At 37.5% G+C, this 16,414-nt stretch overlaps 1 protein-coding gene across 5 annotated transcripts in view; it reads left to right on the top strand.

Moving 5' to 3' along the window:
* CDC14B (cell division cycle 14B) overlaps positions 1 to 16,414 on the top strand; it is a 46,203-nt gene that overhangs the window by 7,876 nt on the left and 21,913 nt on the right. For all 5 annotated transcript variants that reach the window (XM_040540340.1, XM_040540339.1, XM_040540338.1 and 2 more), the window contains exons 3-6: positions 1,395 to 1,470; positions 3,245 to 3,337; positions 13,933 to 14,009; positions 16,224 to 16,290. In XM_040540340.1, the coding sequence (XP_040396274.1) occupies positions 1,395 to 1,470; positions 3,245 to 3,337; positions 13,933 to 14,009; positions 16,224 to 16,290 (313 nt within the window). The remainder of the gene's footprint in view (positions 1 to 1,394; positions 1,471 to 3,244; positions 3,338 to 13,932; positions 14,010 to 16,223; positions 16,291 to 16,414) is intronic.

The following is a 16,414-nucleotide window of genomic DNA, read 5'->3' as shown; positions in this document are numbered from 1 at the left end:
GAACACTATGTGTAAATAGTCAAACATGTTTTCAAAATATTTGTGAGTTACTATTAGTTGCCTTATTTTAAAGACGGCCATTTGGGTTGCTCTTAAAACAGTTTCTAAATTGTTATCACAGAGTGGTATAATATTGAGAATTATTTAAATCTTGAGTATTCCAGTTTCCTTTTATGGTGGTGTGTGGAAAATGGGAAAAGGTTTTTGTTCCAGTTAAAAGATTACTGGAGACTTGCTAATGTGATGCCCATCTACAAGAAGGGTCATAAGGAGGACCCAGGGGACTACAGGCCTGTCAGCCTGACCTCAGTGCCAGGGAAGGTGATGGAACAGATCGTCTTGAGTGTAATCACACAGCATGTGCAAGACAACTGGGGGATCAGGCCCACTCAGCATGGATTAATGAAAGTCAGGTCCTGCCTGACCAACCTCATCTCCTTCTATGACCAGGTGACCTGCCTGGGGGTGAGGGACAGGCTGTTAACGTAGTCTGCCTAGACTTCAGCAAAACCTTTGACATGGTCTCCCACAGTATTCTCTTGGAGAAGCTGGCAGCCCATGGCTTAGACAGGTACACTCTCTGCTGGGGTAAAAACAGGCTAGATGGCTGGGCCCAGAGAGTAGTGGTGAGTGTTGTTAAATCCATCTGGAGGCTGGTCACAAGTGGTATTCCTTAGGGTTCCATTAGTGGTGATCTGGATGAAGGAATTGGGTGCACCCTCAGTAAGTTTGCAGATGACACCGAGCTGGGGGGAAGTGTCGATCTGCCGAAGGTTAGGAAGGCCCTGCAGAGGGACTTGAACAGGATGGATTGATGGACAGAGGCCAGTGGGATGAGGTTCAACATGGCTAAGTGCCAGGTCCTGCATTTAGCTACAACAACCCCATGCAGTGCTACAGGACTTGGGGAGAGTGTCTGGAAAGCTGCGCAGAGGAAAAGGATCTGGGGGTGTTGGTCGATGCTCACCTGAACATGAGCCGGCAGTGTGCCCAGGTGGCCAAGAAGGTTAATGGCATCCTGGTTTGTATCAGGAAGGACCAGGGAGGTGATCATTCCCCTGTACTCAGCTCTGGTGAGGCCACACCTCAAGTACTGTGTTCAGCTTTGGGCCCCTCACAACAAGAAGGACATTGAGGCCCTGGAGCGTGTCCAGAGAAGGGCTACAAAGCTGGTGAAGGGCCTGGAACACAAGTCCTGTGAGGAGCGGCTGAGGGCACTGGGGTTGTTTAGTCTGGAGAAGAGGAGGCTCAGGGGAGACCTTATTGCTCTCTACAACTACTTGAAATGAAGCATGATGCACTTGCATATTACCACTCCTCGCTTTGTTCATCTGGCTTAAACTGTGTAAATGATTTTTTTTTAATGTACAATTTTTCTTTCTTTCTCCGAATAGCTTTTATGCAGATTTTGGACCACTCAATCTGGCAATGGTCTACAGATACTGCTGCAAACTAAATAAGAAATTAAAGGTAACACTTGTTTTTGTATTTAATATTCTTGTCTTTTTAAAGAACAGAAACAAATGGCCCAGATTTTTTTTGCTGAGGTACTTTCCTGGATTTTTAGCAAGCTAAGTTTTTAAAATGCATGCTAAATATCATCCAGGTATATTTGGGGAGCAGGAGGATTAGGAGTGAAAAACTGCTTGCCTTTGAGATCCAGAAGTTGCAAGTGACAGTAACTAATATTAAGCTCCTAAAAGATCAGTTGCTAAATGGATACAGACTTCTCTGAATGAAAAGCTCCCCTCCTGGAATTCAGTCTTCTCAGCAATCTGACAATATTGACAGCCTAAACGCAACACATTTTGATTTGGGGTGGCAGGTTTTTTTGACTCTGGTTTGTCTCCTGGTACTGACATCTCTTTTTGTAAGAAGAAACATTTGATCTTTAATAGCATTTATAGCATGGTCCTAAAGGAGACTGTCATGTTCCCACTATAGGTTATCTTCTCTTAGGGATGCTCAGTAATTTTCAGAATTGACTCTCCATTGAGCATAATGTCTTTAAAACAGAGTTCCTATATTAATTAAAATTAATGACTTCAAGTTAGTTGACCTCTAACAAAAATTGGACTATAAAACCTGTTAGGCAGATAAAAAGCTTATTAGCATTAATGTGAATCACAGTTTGCCTCTTCAAAACTGCTTAGATCTTGAAAGAGACACTGAACTGTGAAAATTGAGAAGCATGCAGAACACTATAGTAGAGCTGTTTTTTTTTTTTTTTTTTGGCAGGGGGCATCGCTTGGTGTCTGTCACTGGTGTATTAGTTTGCATAATTCAACCTCACTTGGTCCCAGTGGCACTAAGAACAGGTTTACCTGAGACAAGATTCTTTGATTTCTGTTTGCAGGGTGCTCTGAAGCAACAAGTCTATATATTGTAATCACTTTGAATATGATGGGTTTATTATTGGACAGGTGTATTAAGATTCCTGAGGACATACTACTGTTAGTTATCTGGAATTTATTTGTTTTAAGCGTGCTGAATAGTATTTGAGCAAGTAACACCGCTATTTAAATAGTAATACTTTATGACACTTTAGCCGTCAATCAAGTTTCAAGCACACCAAAATTTGTTTCAAGGGCAAGTTCAGGGATAGGTTTTGCTATTACAGATGTCCTTTCTATTGGTAATGCTATTCCCCTCTCTAAGGTAATTGGAGAAACTATGTGCCAAACACTGAGATAAATTTTTTAAAAGTTATTTCTGATTAAGTTTAAAAAAGCTTTCAAAATGTTTTTATTTAAGCCTTTTCTAGTGTTTCTCATATAGTATTACTTTAGAAACAACTATTAGAAGAAAACTGATTTATGTAGAGTCTGAATTTCTTTAAAAAAGTATAAATTATGTTTTTAAAGCTGTTGAGACCTTAGCTTGTCTGTGATGTTTTTGAGAATGTCATGTATTTACTGCCATGTAATGTATTTACTTCTCATAACTGCATGTCTATTGCATAGGGCTTGAAGTCAGAAATATTAAATGCATTCAAGGAGAAAAAGAAAAAATAGTGTAATTTGTGTCAAAAATTGTTTAGGCGGTATACTGGGGAAAAATGCTGAAACAATGTAGGTGGGGATACAGTAGAGTCCACTGAAGCTTTTGAGGGATTCATCTACTTGGTCCTCTGAATACAGATGGCTGAAAGGGTGAACTGAGCATTGCATTCCTCTAATTTTAGAAAAGGAGTCATGAAAAGTTTATGCTGCAAAATTATAATCTTGTTCATTTCTTGATACAGTCATTTTCATTGATAAGGAAGAAAATAGTTCATTATACTGGCTTTGATCAGAAAAAACAAGCAAACGCTGCATTCCTCATAGGTTCCTACGCAGTAAGTATTTAAATTTTTTCCATTATATCAGCTGGTTAAATGTGTTCATTCTGTCATACTCACTTTTTAAAACAGCAAGATAAAAGCATTTCTTTTTTCTTGAGCAATATTTCTACCAATGTATTTTGCAATAAGGTACCACATACTAAGAGAGTTTTTAAAGTCTAGTAGGTATGTGTTTTGGGTTTGTTTTGTTTTGCTTTTTTCCTCTCCAGCGCAATTTGTGCTCCTAAGAACTAAGACCACCACTGAAAAAAAATCTGAGTTTTATGATTTTTTCTTTTTCTTTTTTAATTTCATAAAATTTATGAATATTTTCATTTAGAAAAAATGACTGCTTTTTGATGTTTTTCCTTTCCCCCACTCACCCACATACTTTTTTTGGTTTTTAAAATAGACAAATATTCTCTTGCACAAAGTACGGTATATCATTTCCCATTGCATTCACATTTAAAAATACTTTTTCTTCCCCACTTCCTTCTTTTCTAATCTAAGTTGATCTCTTCAGTTAATCTATGAGAAGGTGTGAGATGATATGGTAGGTTTAGAGCCACTGTAAAGCCTGGGAATGTATGAGGTGGCTGAGAATGTACTGAGTCAGGTCCCTGACCACAAAGGGAAAAAACTACAGTCTTTACATCACAACTACATCTGATAGGATTGGTGTTTGGTACACAAAAGTATAGTCAGGGAGTAAAATGCTGACAGCTTAAGAATGAAAGGTGTGATGTATTATATTCATGTTGTGCTTTGACTTGTAATACACCTTGATAGTAACCATCTCTCTTGTTCACTTACTAATAAAACAAAGTGAAAACCTACGTGTTTTTTTCGTGTTGGAGATTTGAGGGGTCTGAGTTCATGTAGCCCTAGGTCATTCTGGTTTATCAGCTGCAGGGTGATACAGTACTTGCTCTGATGCCGGCAGTGTCCTTGCTGCCTCTCTACATTATGCACAAGATCCATTTCCTGTTCCCCAGGGTTTCTCTGTTGTCTGTTTTCTACAGTAATTGTTATAAATAAAGATCTAGACTTCAAAATCCGACAGTCTGGTGTTTGAAACACAGAAGCTTTAGGAATGTATTCTTAAACCACATGGAAACTGGCAACATGAGTTACTAAGCTTGTTTGCAGTTAAGGCAATATGATAACTAGTTAGCTGCAGCGTTTAGGAAGACTACTTCTTTCGAGTACCTTCATCGTATCATGGGTCTAGGAAGCAAGAGTGGACTGGTTTCAGTTACCAGCCATTATTTGGAAGGAAGTGTTCATTTTTCCCTAAAATATCATTCTGAATATGTGTAGTAGTACAGTGCAGCACAACACCTGACATTATGAGCAGAATCCACAATACAGAAAATTAACTGACAGCAAAACAATCTAATGAGAAAATGGCTATTTATATGGTTGGCTATTCAAAAGTATACAAAAAAAAATTAACACAGATCTTATCTGTGATTGTCCGTTAGCCCTGCCGTGTTGCAATAATAATACGCAGTTGGAAGGAATGCTTGAACAGGCTTGGATAAATACATAAGGTCTTTCTATGGATTATGACAGTGCAAAGCAGAGTAATAAAGAGTGGAGGCTATTGGACACAGTAGTAGTGTGTTTTTGCTTCAGAGAACCACAGTGAAGGATACGGAAGTTGCAGAGCCCAGAAAAGATGCTAATGCAGTTTCAGCTCACGTATGAAGAGAGATCATGACCAACTAGTCAGTGCATGTGGGAGGGCAAGTTGCAGACAGCTGAAGTATGGCAGAAAGAGGCTAGGCAAAATAACAGATAATTTTCAGAATTCAGAAACCTGCACTTAGTTTTTTTGCATCGTACAGTTTGATTCTTTCTGCAGTTTTCCTTAAAGAACCAACAGCAAAGTGAAGCCCTGTGGGAGTATTCATCCCCTCCTTGAGTGGGGAGGAGTCTCTCCTGAATAATCACAAGTTGTAGATGTTGAGGTCACTTAAGCTAGAACCCGATTTTCTCTCAAATGCAATAGACTTTGGGTTTGGTACTGCTTTTTCTGTAAAGTAGGATATAGTTCCTTCACAGATTGATGTTGGAGGTATTCCAGTGAAAGAAGATCACAAAAGAAAGACTGGGCCCCTGAGGCTTACTTTTTTTCCACGGTGTCCTTTGATCTTTCATGAAGAAGCAGGCTTAATTACAGCAGACAGTGCTGAAGTATTCAGGCATACACATCCCACATTCCTCCTTTCTGCAGGGAGAACTGGGTTGTTCGTTTTGAGGCAAGCAATGGCTTAGGATCTGCTCAGAATGTCTGAACAATATGTGTCTGTAATCATACTTCCTGACTGGAAGGAAATATATTGAGGCCTTTTTTTATTTTAAACATATGTAGACTTAAGCATCCAGCTACTTTTACAGTTCAGAGTGCTTTGCTTTTTTGATGAAGAAGGATCTATCTAGCCATTAGTCAAAACTGCAAGAAGCTTTTCTGTAATTTTAATTGATCAGACCCTGTCCTGTTGGTAATGCTGTTCATTGCTTGAACTGAATTTTATCTTTTAATTTCTGATCCTGTGCTGTGTCAGTGGTAGATCGTCTATTTTGTTTTCTGTGGGTTGAATATTTTTTCTTGTTCGATATCTTTTCTTTTTTAGCTTCATGGTGGGTTCCCACATCAACTACTTACTTTAGGTTGAGGAACTGTGTGGCAGTGCATCACGAAGGAGGTCAGGTGGGAAGACCAAGGAAGTAAATAGAAGTAGCCTCTGTAGACTTAGTCATGAAAGTAGCGCTGTGTGTGTTTTAAAGCCTTTGATGTAAGCATAGTTTTGGATGCAAGGTGCTCTGTAGATGCAGATGTTTTAAGTTATTTGTTAGGAATAGCAGGCTGACGGCTTTCAGGAATAGCACAGATACAGTAAGTTTGTGTGTTTTGTGTTTTTGTACTTTTTTTTTCTAAATACAATCACGCTTGACCACATGACTACATTAAACTATAATTAAATGTATGTAACTAGTTCTCTGGCACTTGCATGTCTTCGTAAACTCTCAATATTTTTATGCTAGCAACTTGAAAGTCTGTCTTTTAAAGGCTCAATGACCTTAAATTTATATTCTTAAACAGAACGTTATTTAACTTCTGCTTAAAGGAATTGGGATATATTGGCATGATTTATGATTTGACATCTTTTGTTAAAATATATATACATGTCTGTGTGTATTAATTGTGTGGGGGTATTCTCATTTTGACAATTAAGGCAATTACAAAAGTCTTCGTTAACTGTGGTGAAGTGTAAGGGCAGCTGTTAGTGTTCTGGTTTACAAGCAAAGTCTGTTCCCAGTCTTTCCTTCGCAGTTGATGTGTTATAATGTTCCCACTCCCCCATCTTCATCTAACTTGTCTTTCTTTCCTCTTTAGTGGAGATAGTTTCTGAAGGGGTCATCCAGGCTACACACTTCTTTCTTCCCCCTCCCGCATCTGCTGCTTCCTTCCAGGTGTACTTTGATGTGACAGCACAGCCTAACTCAAGCTACAGGGCTCTTCAATGTAACATGGCCTTAAAGATGAAGAACAAAGTTTCCAATACACTGTTATATATGTAGTTTTATAGTACAATATGATTTTTTAGAATAAGTCTTAACAATTTAGTTCTTAATCCCTATATTGTTCATCTTCCATCTATTTTAATTCTGTATTGTGTTTGATTTTTACAGATAATATAATGCATAATGGGAATAATATTATTCTGTGTAGATTAGCATAAATTGGTCATGTTCAGCCACACAAAGTATAGCCAGATGTGGTGTGTTGGGGTTGAATGTTTAAACTTTACTTGGGGTGGAAGGGGTGAGGGGAAAGAAGGGATGGGGAAAAAAACACCTTTGTTCTTCACCTTCTAAAGAAAAATTGCTTTTCCTTGTAAGCTATCTGCACTGTTCAGGCCTTACCACTCTACCAAAGCAGCAGTGATCTTCTGAGTTGATCTCTACAGTGGCTTCTCTTGATTTTCTCCAGGACTTGGCTGTGGGTGAGGAAAGTCTGCTTCTTCCACCATTGCTCCTTCTGTATTAAGAAAGAAAATGTATTCTCTGTGCCCTGTCCACCTAATTCCCAAGCTCCCCCCTCTCCCCTTGGCTGCATTAACTTAGTAACAGTGTTTCTTTTCTCAGGCCTGGCACTAATTATGTACTTGGAGGGCGACCCTCCGAGGGTACCGCCCCATGAACTGCTGTAATTCAGGTCACCTTCTCCAGGACTCATCTCTGTACTTTGTCTATTTTCTCACCTTCTTTCTTCAGGGTAAGCAGCGTTTCCTTCATCCGTTCTGATCCGTAGTACTGTTTTTGCCTTTCCAATTTGCTAGTGTCCTTCCTAGTTGTGGGCCTAATGTGGGGTAGGAGTTGGAAGTTGTAGAAGCAATTAGAACCAGACTGTGTAATGTTGAACTGTTCTGCTTTTACAGTGGCACTTGCAGAATTATCTCTGGCTATGCAGTAGGAAAGGAGGTAAATCTGTTTACTTAGTGGTCCAAGCTGAGTAGTAGTAAATGGGTAACTGATACAGAGCTCAAATTAGTGGTGGGTAAACTGTGTTTACCCTCAGCTACATTTTGGTGCAGAGTGTTTATGGTTGACCAGTGAATAGCAAAGAGGAGATGAACGAAGAAGTACTGGCACTTCATTTAAGCAAATGTTGCCTCAAGCCTTTTGTCTTTCTCTGTGTTCAAGTCCTCTAAAAAGCTACCTCGTCTGAATTGTACTTTGGAAATCGTGATTAGCTTTCATGATGGCAGTTTTTCCTGCTTTTTCTACTGGTTCTTCCTCACCATGTTCTTACCAGACTGCTTGTCTCCATAGGGTTGCTCTCTGGGGGTCCCTCATTGTAGTACTAGCTTGTTTTCTTAGTTGTCGTGAAGTACTGATGTTCCCAGCTAGCAGGGTTTTCCATGCCTCCTCTCCACTGTTTAAAAAGTAATTGGAGGTTTCTTGCTTTCATTTGTGATGAACAAGGAGAGTTGCCAGAGAATAGGCAGTTATTCCCTCTCTGCCACATCTATCAACTTAACAACTGTGTTTCTGCTAATAAACGGACTGTTGGCTACACGTGCATTTCTTCAGTATGCCACAAATCCATACAGGAAGCTTCTATTCTAATAAATTTCTGTTTTGATTTTTCTGTACGTAAAGTTTTCTTCTAAGGCATATTGCTAGAAAGTTTAATGTATTAACTGATAGGATATTCATCGACATTTTAATAACATAAAACATTTAATACTTTTAAGTTATAGTAAAATGATGCATGTGTGTGAGCTTTTGTTTTGAGTTTAGTAACGTAGTTATTATATTTATTCAGAATGGGTGGTTTGTGTTTTTTTGCAGGTTGTGGTGGTTCAGATTACTTTGGGTGACATTTTTGGAATATAGTTGTTTTACATGAAATATGCTTGCAAGCAGTTTAAATTGGATCATCTCATTGTTTTCTTGCTTTTATGTCAGTATGGTAAAATGTGTGATTTAGGTAACAACTTTAAGAAGATTTTGCACTTAAGGGTGGGCAGGAAAATAAAGTTGATTACACCAAGCACTTCATCAACATGAATTTAAAGTGTTATTTACAGACTTGAGCCGATACAGTTTCTTAACAGTATAGCATATTGAAATAGCCTATTTCATTTCCCTGAAAAAGCAACAAATTGTATCAAAAATCGTTATTATCAAACATGTTTCATCTTGGGTTCAGTATTACTATTTTGCTTGGTAATTCCATGTTTTGAAGATGAAGATGCTTTTTTTTTTTTTTTTTAACAAAAGCCTTGTTTCCTTTTTCTACCGGGAATAATTCTCATCCTATTGTGAATACTGTTTTCAAGGTCGTAACACTAATCTAGGAGGCCACTGTTTAAAGTAGGACTAGTTCAAAAGCAGTAGTGTGAATCAGACAGTAACACAGCTTGCTACAAGAACTCTCATTCTGTGGTTGATTTTAAGTGCTCATAAATGAGGAATTAGTAGCCAAGAGCTGCAAGCCCTTCCATTTCACTGAGTGAACATTACAGTGGTTGTTGGACAACATGGCGATGTTGGCAGGAGCAGTGCTCGAGTGTACCTTTCCCAGTGCTCAGTGCTTGGATGGCTCTTGACCGTTCACAGAGCTACATGTGGTCCTGTAATCAGAAACAGATGTCCTAAATGAAAAGGATGATTAGAGCAATGTTAGTGGTTCAACTGCTAATGGCAAATTTTTGGCTGTATTTTGATGTTCAGTAGGATGGTTTTTTTTGCTTGCATAAGGAAAACAAATTTTTAAAGAGGTGGTACGCAAGTGTTTATACAGGGTGATAAACAGTGTGTTATTCTGAAAGATGTCAGTTACTTATTATAACAATTTTACTGGAAGATACATAAGAAAAATATTTTTAAAGGCCTTTAAGAGTTTTTCTGTGTGTATTTTCTTTGTGTGTGTGTATGTAAGGATCTGTGTACATGGATCTGCACTTGTGTATGATTGTAGGAAAGTTCTAAAACCACTGCTACTGTACTTTTGCACAATTTCATTCACATCTCCAGAAAACAGAATTTTTCTTTTTTTTTTTTTTTTTTTAAAGCTGCTTGTTTAGTATTTTTCTGGCCTTGAGGAAGGGAGCCCTTTGGGAAATAAATGTAGTATTTGAATAGACGTTTCTCCATTTGTATGTACAAGAATAGACAAAAAACACCCCAGAAAATACCAGTTCATGCAAAATATCTGTTGATATATTTGCTTTAAATTTACAGTGACTCATCCTTTTAATAGTAACTTTTGTTGATTGTTTTACTGGCATTAGCTTCAGAAGACAGCTTTATTTGTGAAAGTTTCTGTAATCTTAGAAAGCACTGCAGAAATGTAAGTAGCCAAGCCTAGATTCAGCATCTAGTCAAACTAGATGTATATTTCTAGAGGCATGTCTCTTCTCATTTTCTATCTTTTCCCTTGTACGCACTTTATGAATATACAGATATGTCTGGAAATGTCTTTGTTTTGCTATTCATCAGCTCAACATTTCCATACTCATCTTTTCTGAGTCTTCAGTTCTGCTGACTGCCTTAAAAACCTCTTCTTACTTTCAACAATTCTGTCTGCCAGAGGTGTCTCGAATCATTTCTACTGTCTGTCATTCTCTGCCTTTCTATAATTTATTCACCCACAACATTCCAGTGAAATCATTCATCTTTAAGGATTTAGTGACCTCCTCCTGGTCGGAAAGAGTAGCTGCCACTCTGACCTTACACTATGAGGTATTTCTCAGTGTGTCTGTGTTACCTCTTCAGTCTGTATCAGGAATGCGTGTTTGAAGTGAATCTCTCCTTATATCCTTGCTCACTTCATTTTGGCTCGCTACATGGAGCGGTCTAGAAGCAATCCCAGCAGGTAATGGGTGTCCAGTCCACAGGACCAGACTAGGACTAGTCTGCAGTTAAAAAACATTGGAAGTGTACAGTATAGATGTCAAGTCTTCATAGCCAGCTTATGCATTTCTGCTGCTGTGCGCTAATCCAAATGCAGGTGTGGCCCCTGCTGCTTTGACATCTGTTGCTCCTTGTCCCACTCCTTCAGTCTCACCTACAGTCACTTTCTGCATTTGGAGTCTGGTTCACCAATAGCTTGAGCCCAGGCTCACTCAGGTTTGTCCTTCATCCAGCCTTGCACACATCCAAGATTTTTTGATGTGTTCTCTTGTGGTCTTAAACTGTGCCAGCACTGATCCTGTCTCCACTTTGACTGTCACAACTACTACTGCTCTGTTACTGCTAGGATACTTTCCTTGTGAAGTAGGTATCAGTTTGTGGTCTTTCCCATTCTCTCTAGAGGTTGAATGCCATTCTTCCCTTTGAAGCACCTGGTACCATTGCACCTGTCCAGGTACCATCCTATTAACCCAGTGTTTTTGTAAGCCACTTTTCACTGAGAACTCCCATCTGTCCATTTCATCAACTGCTGTCTCTGTTCACACATCACATCTTAAGTGTGTAGTAGTGTCACAGCTGAAGTGTACCAGGATCTCTCTTTGTTTCAGAAAATTAGGAGTAATCCAACTCTATAAAAGAGCTTCCTTCGGTGAATATACTGTATATTGTTTCAGGTGTACTGGAAGTATTTTGCATTTTTGCTTAGTACTTGTTCCTTTAAGTTTGTCTGCACTGAAAAATGCCATCTCCTCGCAGTGTGTTTTTTGTATGTACTAAACGATAGTAGACTTTCCAGTGCACAGTTTTGTTTTTTTTTTTTGTCATGTTGGCTTTTTTAAGTATCCTTGTCTATGGTGAGTGTTTGTGTAACTGTATCAAGGAAAGTCCATACACATGTGCATGCGTACATCTTCATGGTATTTCTAACAACTTCACTAGTAACGCCGTTTCAGAAGTTTGAGCTGTGCTTAAGAACTAGCAAGTTTCAATACTATATGGTGTTATTTAGACTTACTGTAATATAACGTTGTTAGGGCAAAAACTTCCTCTTGTTGCTGTTAGATTTGCAAACAGATGCTCCTGTGTTGAAGCTTGTATTGTTCAGGAAACTGGTAAAAGCTCAGCTGAGATTTGGGAGGAATCCTTTCCCTTTGTGAGCTACAGGGAAGCTACATTTGTTAGCTGCATTTCTATTTGCCTGTTGTACAAGTATTGCTCTGTATTACCCAGCCTGGCAGCAGTGAATACCAACTTTTTCCAGGTGACTCATTTCTGGGTACAAACTCTGTTTCTGCTGTTTAATTTCAGTCTTTTCTATTCGTTAATGCTATTTTGAGTCTCTGGTTTGTAAGTTTTTTCTGAGGCAGGGCTCTTTCTCTGATAAGTGCTGTGTTATATGGCTGTAGGAAATCCGTGTTTGTTGTGCTGTGAGATGCAAAGTATGACTGTATCAAAGCATACCACTTGAAAACTTTTGAAACATGACCTTTGTAACCAATTCAGACAATGAATTGCATGTAATGTATGCCTGCAGAATAGAACGTAAACTTGAGCATCTGAGGAAGAGCTCTTAAATTATCCATCTAATTATATATTTTTAAATCTCTTTTTTTATTCTGGACGTATGTTTGCAAATTTAAATGCAAAATTCACTTACTCCACCCTAGTGAAGACACACACACACACATACATGCAAGGTGTGTTTTTCATTACCTTACTAAACTACTTAAACAAAACAGATGTTTATTTTTTTCCCTTTGGTTTTGCTAATTGCACAGGAAGAATGCTCAGAAAATACTTAACAGTAATCAAATAGAGGAGAAACAAGAGGGGTCACCTGTTGCCATGTATGTTTTAGCTATCTGTTGAAGATATTTCAAGCTTTCCCCGCCCCCCCCCCCCCCCCAATATCTATTCCACCTCCCATTTTCACCTCACAAGAATGTATGTATGTGCAGAGAAGATATTGAGGAGATATTAAACTATTTGTTCAAACTGGTTTTGTAGCTGTATAAAAGAATTTTGAAAGACAATGCCAACTGTTAAAAGAAAAAAAATGGCAAAGCAAAAATGCCAGACTTAAATTTTGGGCGGTATTTAACTAATATGCATTAGCATTAGGATTCCTAAATCTTAATGAAAAAAAAAAAAAAGGTCATTAATGTAAGAGATGTAAATAATTTTGCTGAACTTTAGTGAAAAAATAGCTTCCTGGAGTGTTTTAATGCTTAGTTAATGCAGTTCTAAAGAAAAAGTATTAATATGAAGTTATTGAACAATGACATATTAATCACCACATTGTTATTATTAACAGTTGTTTTCTCTTGGCCATGCTGGTCTTGATTATTGGAGGATGTGATAATAGAGGAGTTTTACAGTATTCTCTAAGCAAACCTTATTGTTAGGGGCTATTCAGGAGAGATAGGTGTGTTGTAAGGGAAGACTGGGTGAATATTGTCATGAGTTGGTCTTCCTTGAATTCTTTTCTGAGTAGTTTTGACAGTGGAAATTTTGATATGTAGCATTTCAGGTATGTTCATTGTGTTCTTAGGACTTTGTGTCATGAGCTACAGATTTCTTTTTTTTTTTTTTTTTTTTTCACCCTTTATGACATCTGGATTTAGTTATTGGACACTGTCTCACCAGTACAAAGGAGGAAGAATAGGATTTAGAATAATGCAAACGTATTGGTGTAGGAAAATCAAAACATGTACAAGTTACTGTTTTAGTCTTGTCTGTTGAGTACATACACTTTTGTAAACCAGATAATTCTTTGCTGATATCTTGGAAGGTTTTAGGATTTTGATTTACATCACAAAAGTTTAATACACAGAAAAAAAATAGTTCTACAAAGCAGCCCAGCAGAGTTGCAGTAGAAACATGGAAGAATTAGAAAGACGGAAGCTTTTTCACTCTAGCTGAAAGTTGAACAAACAGGGCAAATCTATAAATTTTGCTTAAAAATATATGTTCATATAGGTCGACCAGTATTTTTTATTGTTTTGCTCTGTATTAGTTTTATTGGTGCACACTTGCCTTCTTTTGTTCTTGGTGGCATTCTTTCCCAGCACTTTCAAACTTTGTGTTTTATAATTATACTACCTGTAGTAAACAAGGGACTTGAAGTTATTCATATGAATCTTAAAATATTTTTTTTCCCTCTTCTCCCATAAAAACAGATAATATACCTGAGAGAATCACCAGAAGATGTGTACAGGCTTATATTGGCTGGAAGCGTTTCGTATCTTCCTTTCAGGTAAATAATATGTTGGAACCTTTTTTTTTTTTTTTCCCCTATGGTTTTAAAATGTGGAAGGTCATGTTCACTGCCTGTTCTTTAAAGTGCAGGCTGCTGAACTGGTAGTTCTGAAGTGTAATGATACAGAAGGTGAAGGAGCCACACTGCTTCACATACACTCTTGTTTAGCCTTTTGATCTATATTGCTTCCTACTTGGCAGTGTTTTAGTGCTGGTAGTTGATTGTTAAACATCTTAAGTATGTCTTTTTACCAATGAGGAAGTGTATAAACATACTGGTTTGTTGTTGCTCGACCCTGAGGGAATGTAATCCTAGCTTTTTCAGACCACAAACTTCTCATTGCGGTATGTGCTACGTTGCTTAGAGTGGCAAATAAAGTTGATCCATAGTATGGAGGAACAACTTCATCAGTTCTTCCAAAAAAGAGTTTTTAAAAAGTTGGACCAAACTAACATTCTATTGTCTGTCTCGATATGCAGAAAATGGCCAAAAAATTTTAGAAGGCAAGTTTGCTGTCCAAGTATATTGTTATGGGATGATTAATTCAGTACTTTCTTGTTTGTCTGTTTTAGCACCCTTGCCAAGAGCTGGGCTTTTCACAATTTGAATTTCCTTTACTTACCTCTCCCACCACCCCAACTGCCACAGTACAAGTGTATAGTGGAACCTCTATTTAATAATTTACGTACCTCCATCATCCCATTTCTCTTTTTAATTCCATTTTTCATATTTGCAGAAGGAAAAAATAAGTCCTCAAGGAGATCCAGAAGATTTGTGTTTCTTAAAATCCTAAAGATGTATGTGGATATCAGAGAGAGTAGCTTTTCACTCAGGTCATACAGCCTACCCAAATCTCCAGATCATCACTTCGATAACACTACTGAATAAAAATGCAAAGATGTGTTATGCAATTAAAATTATTAAGAGTTGACTTCTGAAGCCCCCAGGATAAAGCAGACAGTATGCTGAAGTGTCTGGGAATTTTACCATTTTCTTGAATTTACTGGTACAGTTAAACCAAATATAGGTATTTGGATTACGTGAGTGATCAACTGAGAGGTTGCTCTGGGCTCTGTTCCCATCAGATCATCTTCATCTCTGCAAAAAAACAGTATCTTGCCATAGACTAATAAAAAGACATGTAATTGCTACTTCTGTCACAATCAATAGGAAAACTTGTTAGCAGCTGGCAAAGAATGTTTTTCACTTACCTGGATGGGGTTCTGTTATTTCCTTCACCTGCTGACTCTTTTTCTGCCTTCACACTGATTCATTAGGGAGAAAAAGGTATGGATAAAGTGGAGAGGCAGCAATTCAGGTTCTTCAGAAGTTCTTCCTTCTCTCAGCTTGAGTTTGAAAATGGAATATTTTTTACTTTTAATGTAATATTAATGATTCTCTGTTTCTTGATAAGAGCTGCATGGTTACAGAAGTAGGTGTTCTGCCAAGACATAATATTATCTGATACAGATTCAAGTTAAACTTATTTTTAAGTGACTGTAGTATTTCTGTAGAATACTTATTTTACAGTGCCTATCCAGTAATGGTAATGTACCAAGAACATGCTATTCTTGTACCAAGAAGGTTTAAAAAGCAGTAGTTGAAAGAAAAGGTTTTGTTGAAAACCATTTTCTCAAGTTTAAGCATAAACTATTTTATGCCTTTTAAAAAAAAGTCTTCATGCATCTATACAAATGTGTATCTCAACGGACATATTAAGAAGATGCTCTTTGCACATATATAAAACAATGCATGTGTGCAGGATCTTTTTTCTTTTAAATGGAATTTGAAGAAAAAAATTGCAGTGTATTACAACTTGACTTTTTTGCAAATGAACTTCTGAAGAAAATGTTTTAAGAGTGTATGTTTTAAATACAGTACTTATTTAAACATTAGCTTTTGCCATAAGGAGTTCTTTCTATTTTTCAGATATGTGTGTTCTTTGATGTGTGAATCGAACATGTCACTTTTTCTGAAAAGTATAACTGGAATAATCTTAGTCTTAAATCTGTTATCATAATGCATTTTATATTTTGTTACTATCATAAGATATAATGCAGGAAAGTGAAGTTATTATCTGACAATTATTTTTGTTATAGTAGAGATTATATTGAAGCTATCTTTTAAAGTTGTTTTAGAGAAGTGTCTTTAATTGCATTCACTTGGATTAAAATGGGAAAATTTAACAGTTTTGGACATCATACGTTACAGGGATGCTTCATTTGGTACTTGCAGTTTTCATCTAACGTTGCTGGACTGTTTTCATGCAATAAGCAAGGTAAGTAGAACAATATTTTCTTATTGCAAAAGGTCAGTTAAATATTTCTCTGCCAGAAGAGAAGGCTCAGGAAGTTAGGAGCCAAATAGAGCTGTACAGTAGCAGATTTTCTGATTGTTGTCTA

The sequence above is a fragment of the Cygnus olor genome, chromosome Z (assembly GCF_009769625.2).
Source record: "Cygnus olor isolate bCygOlo1 chromosome Z, bCygOlo1.pri.v2, whole genome shotgun sequence".
Lineage (NCBI taxonomy): Eukaryota > Metazoa > Chordata > Aves > Anseriformes > Anatidae > Cygnus > Cygnus olor.
The sequence above is the reverse complement of the archived record's forward strand: the minus strand, read 5'-3'. Positions and strand labels throughout refer to the sequence as shown.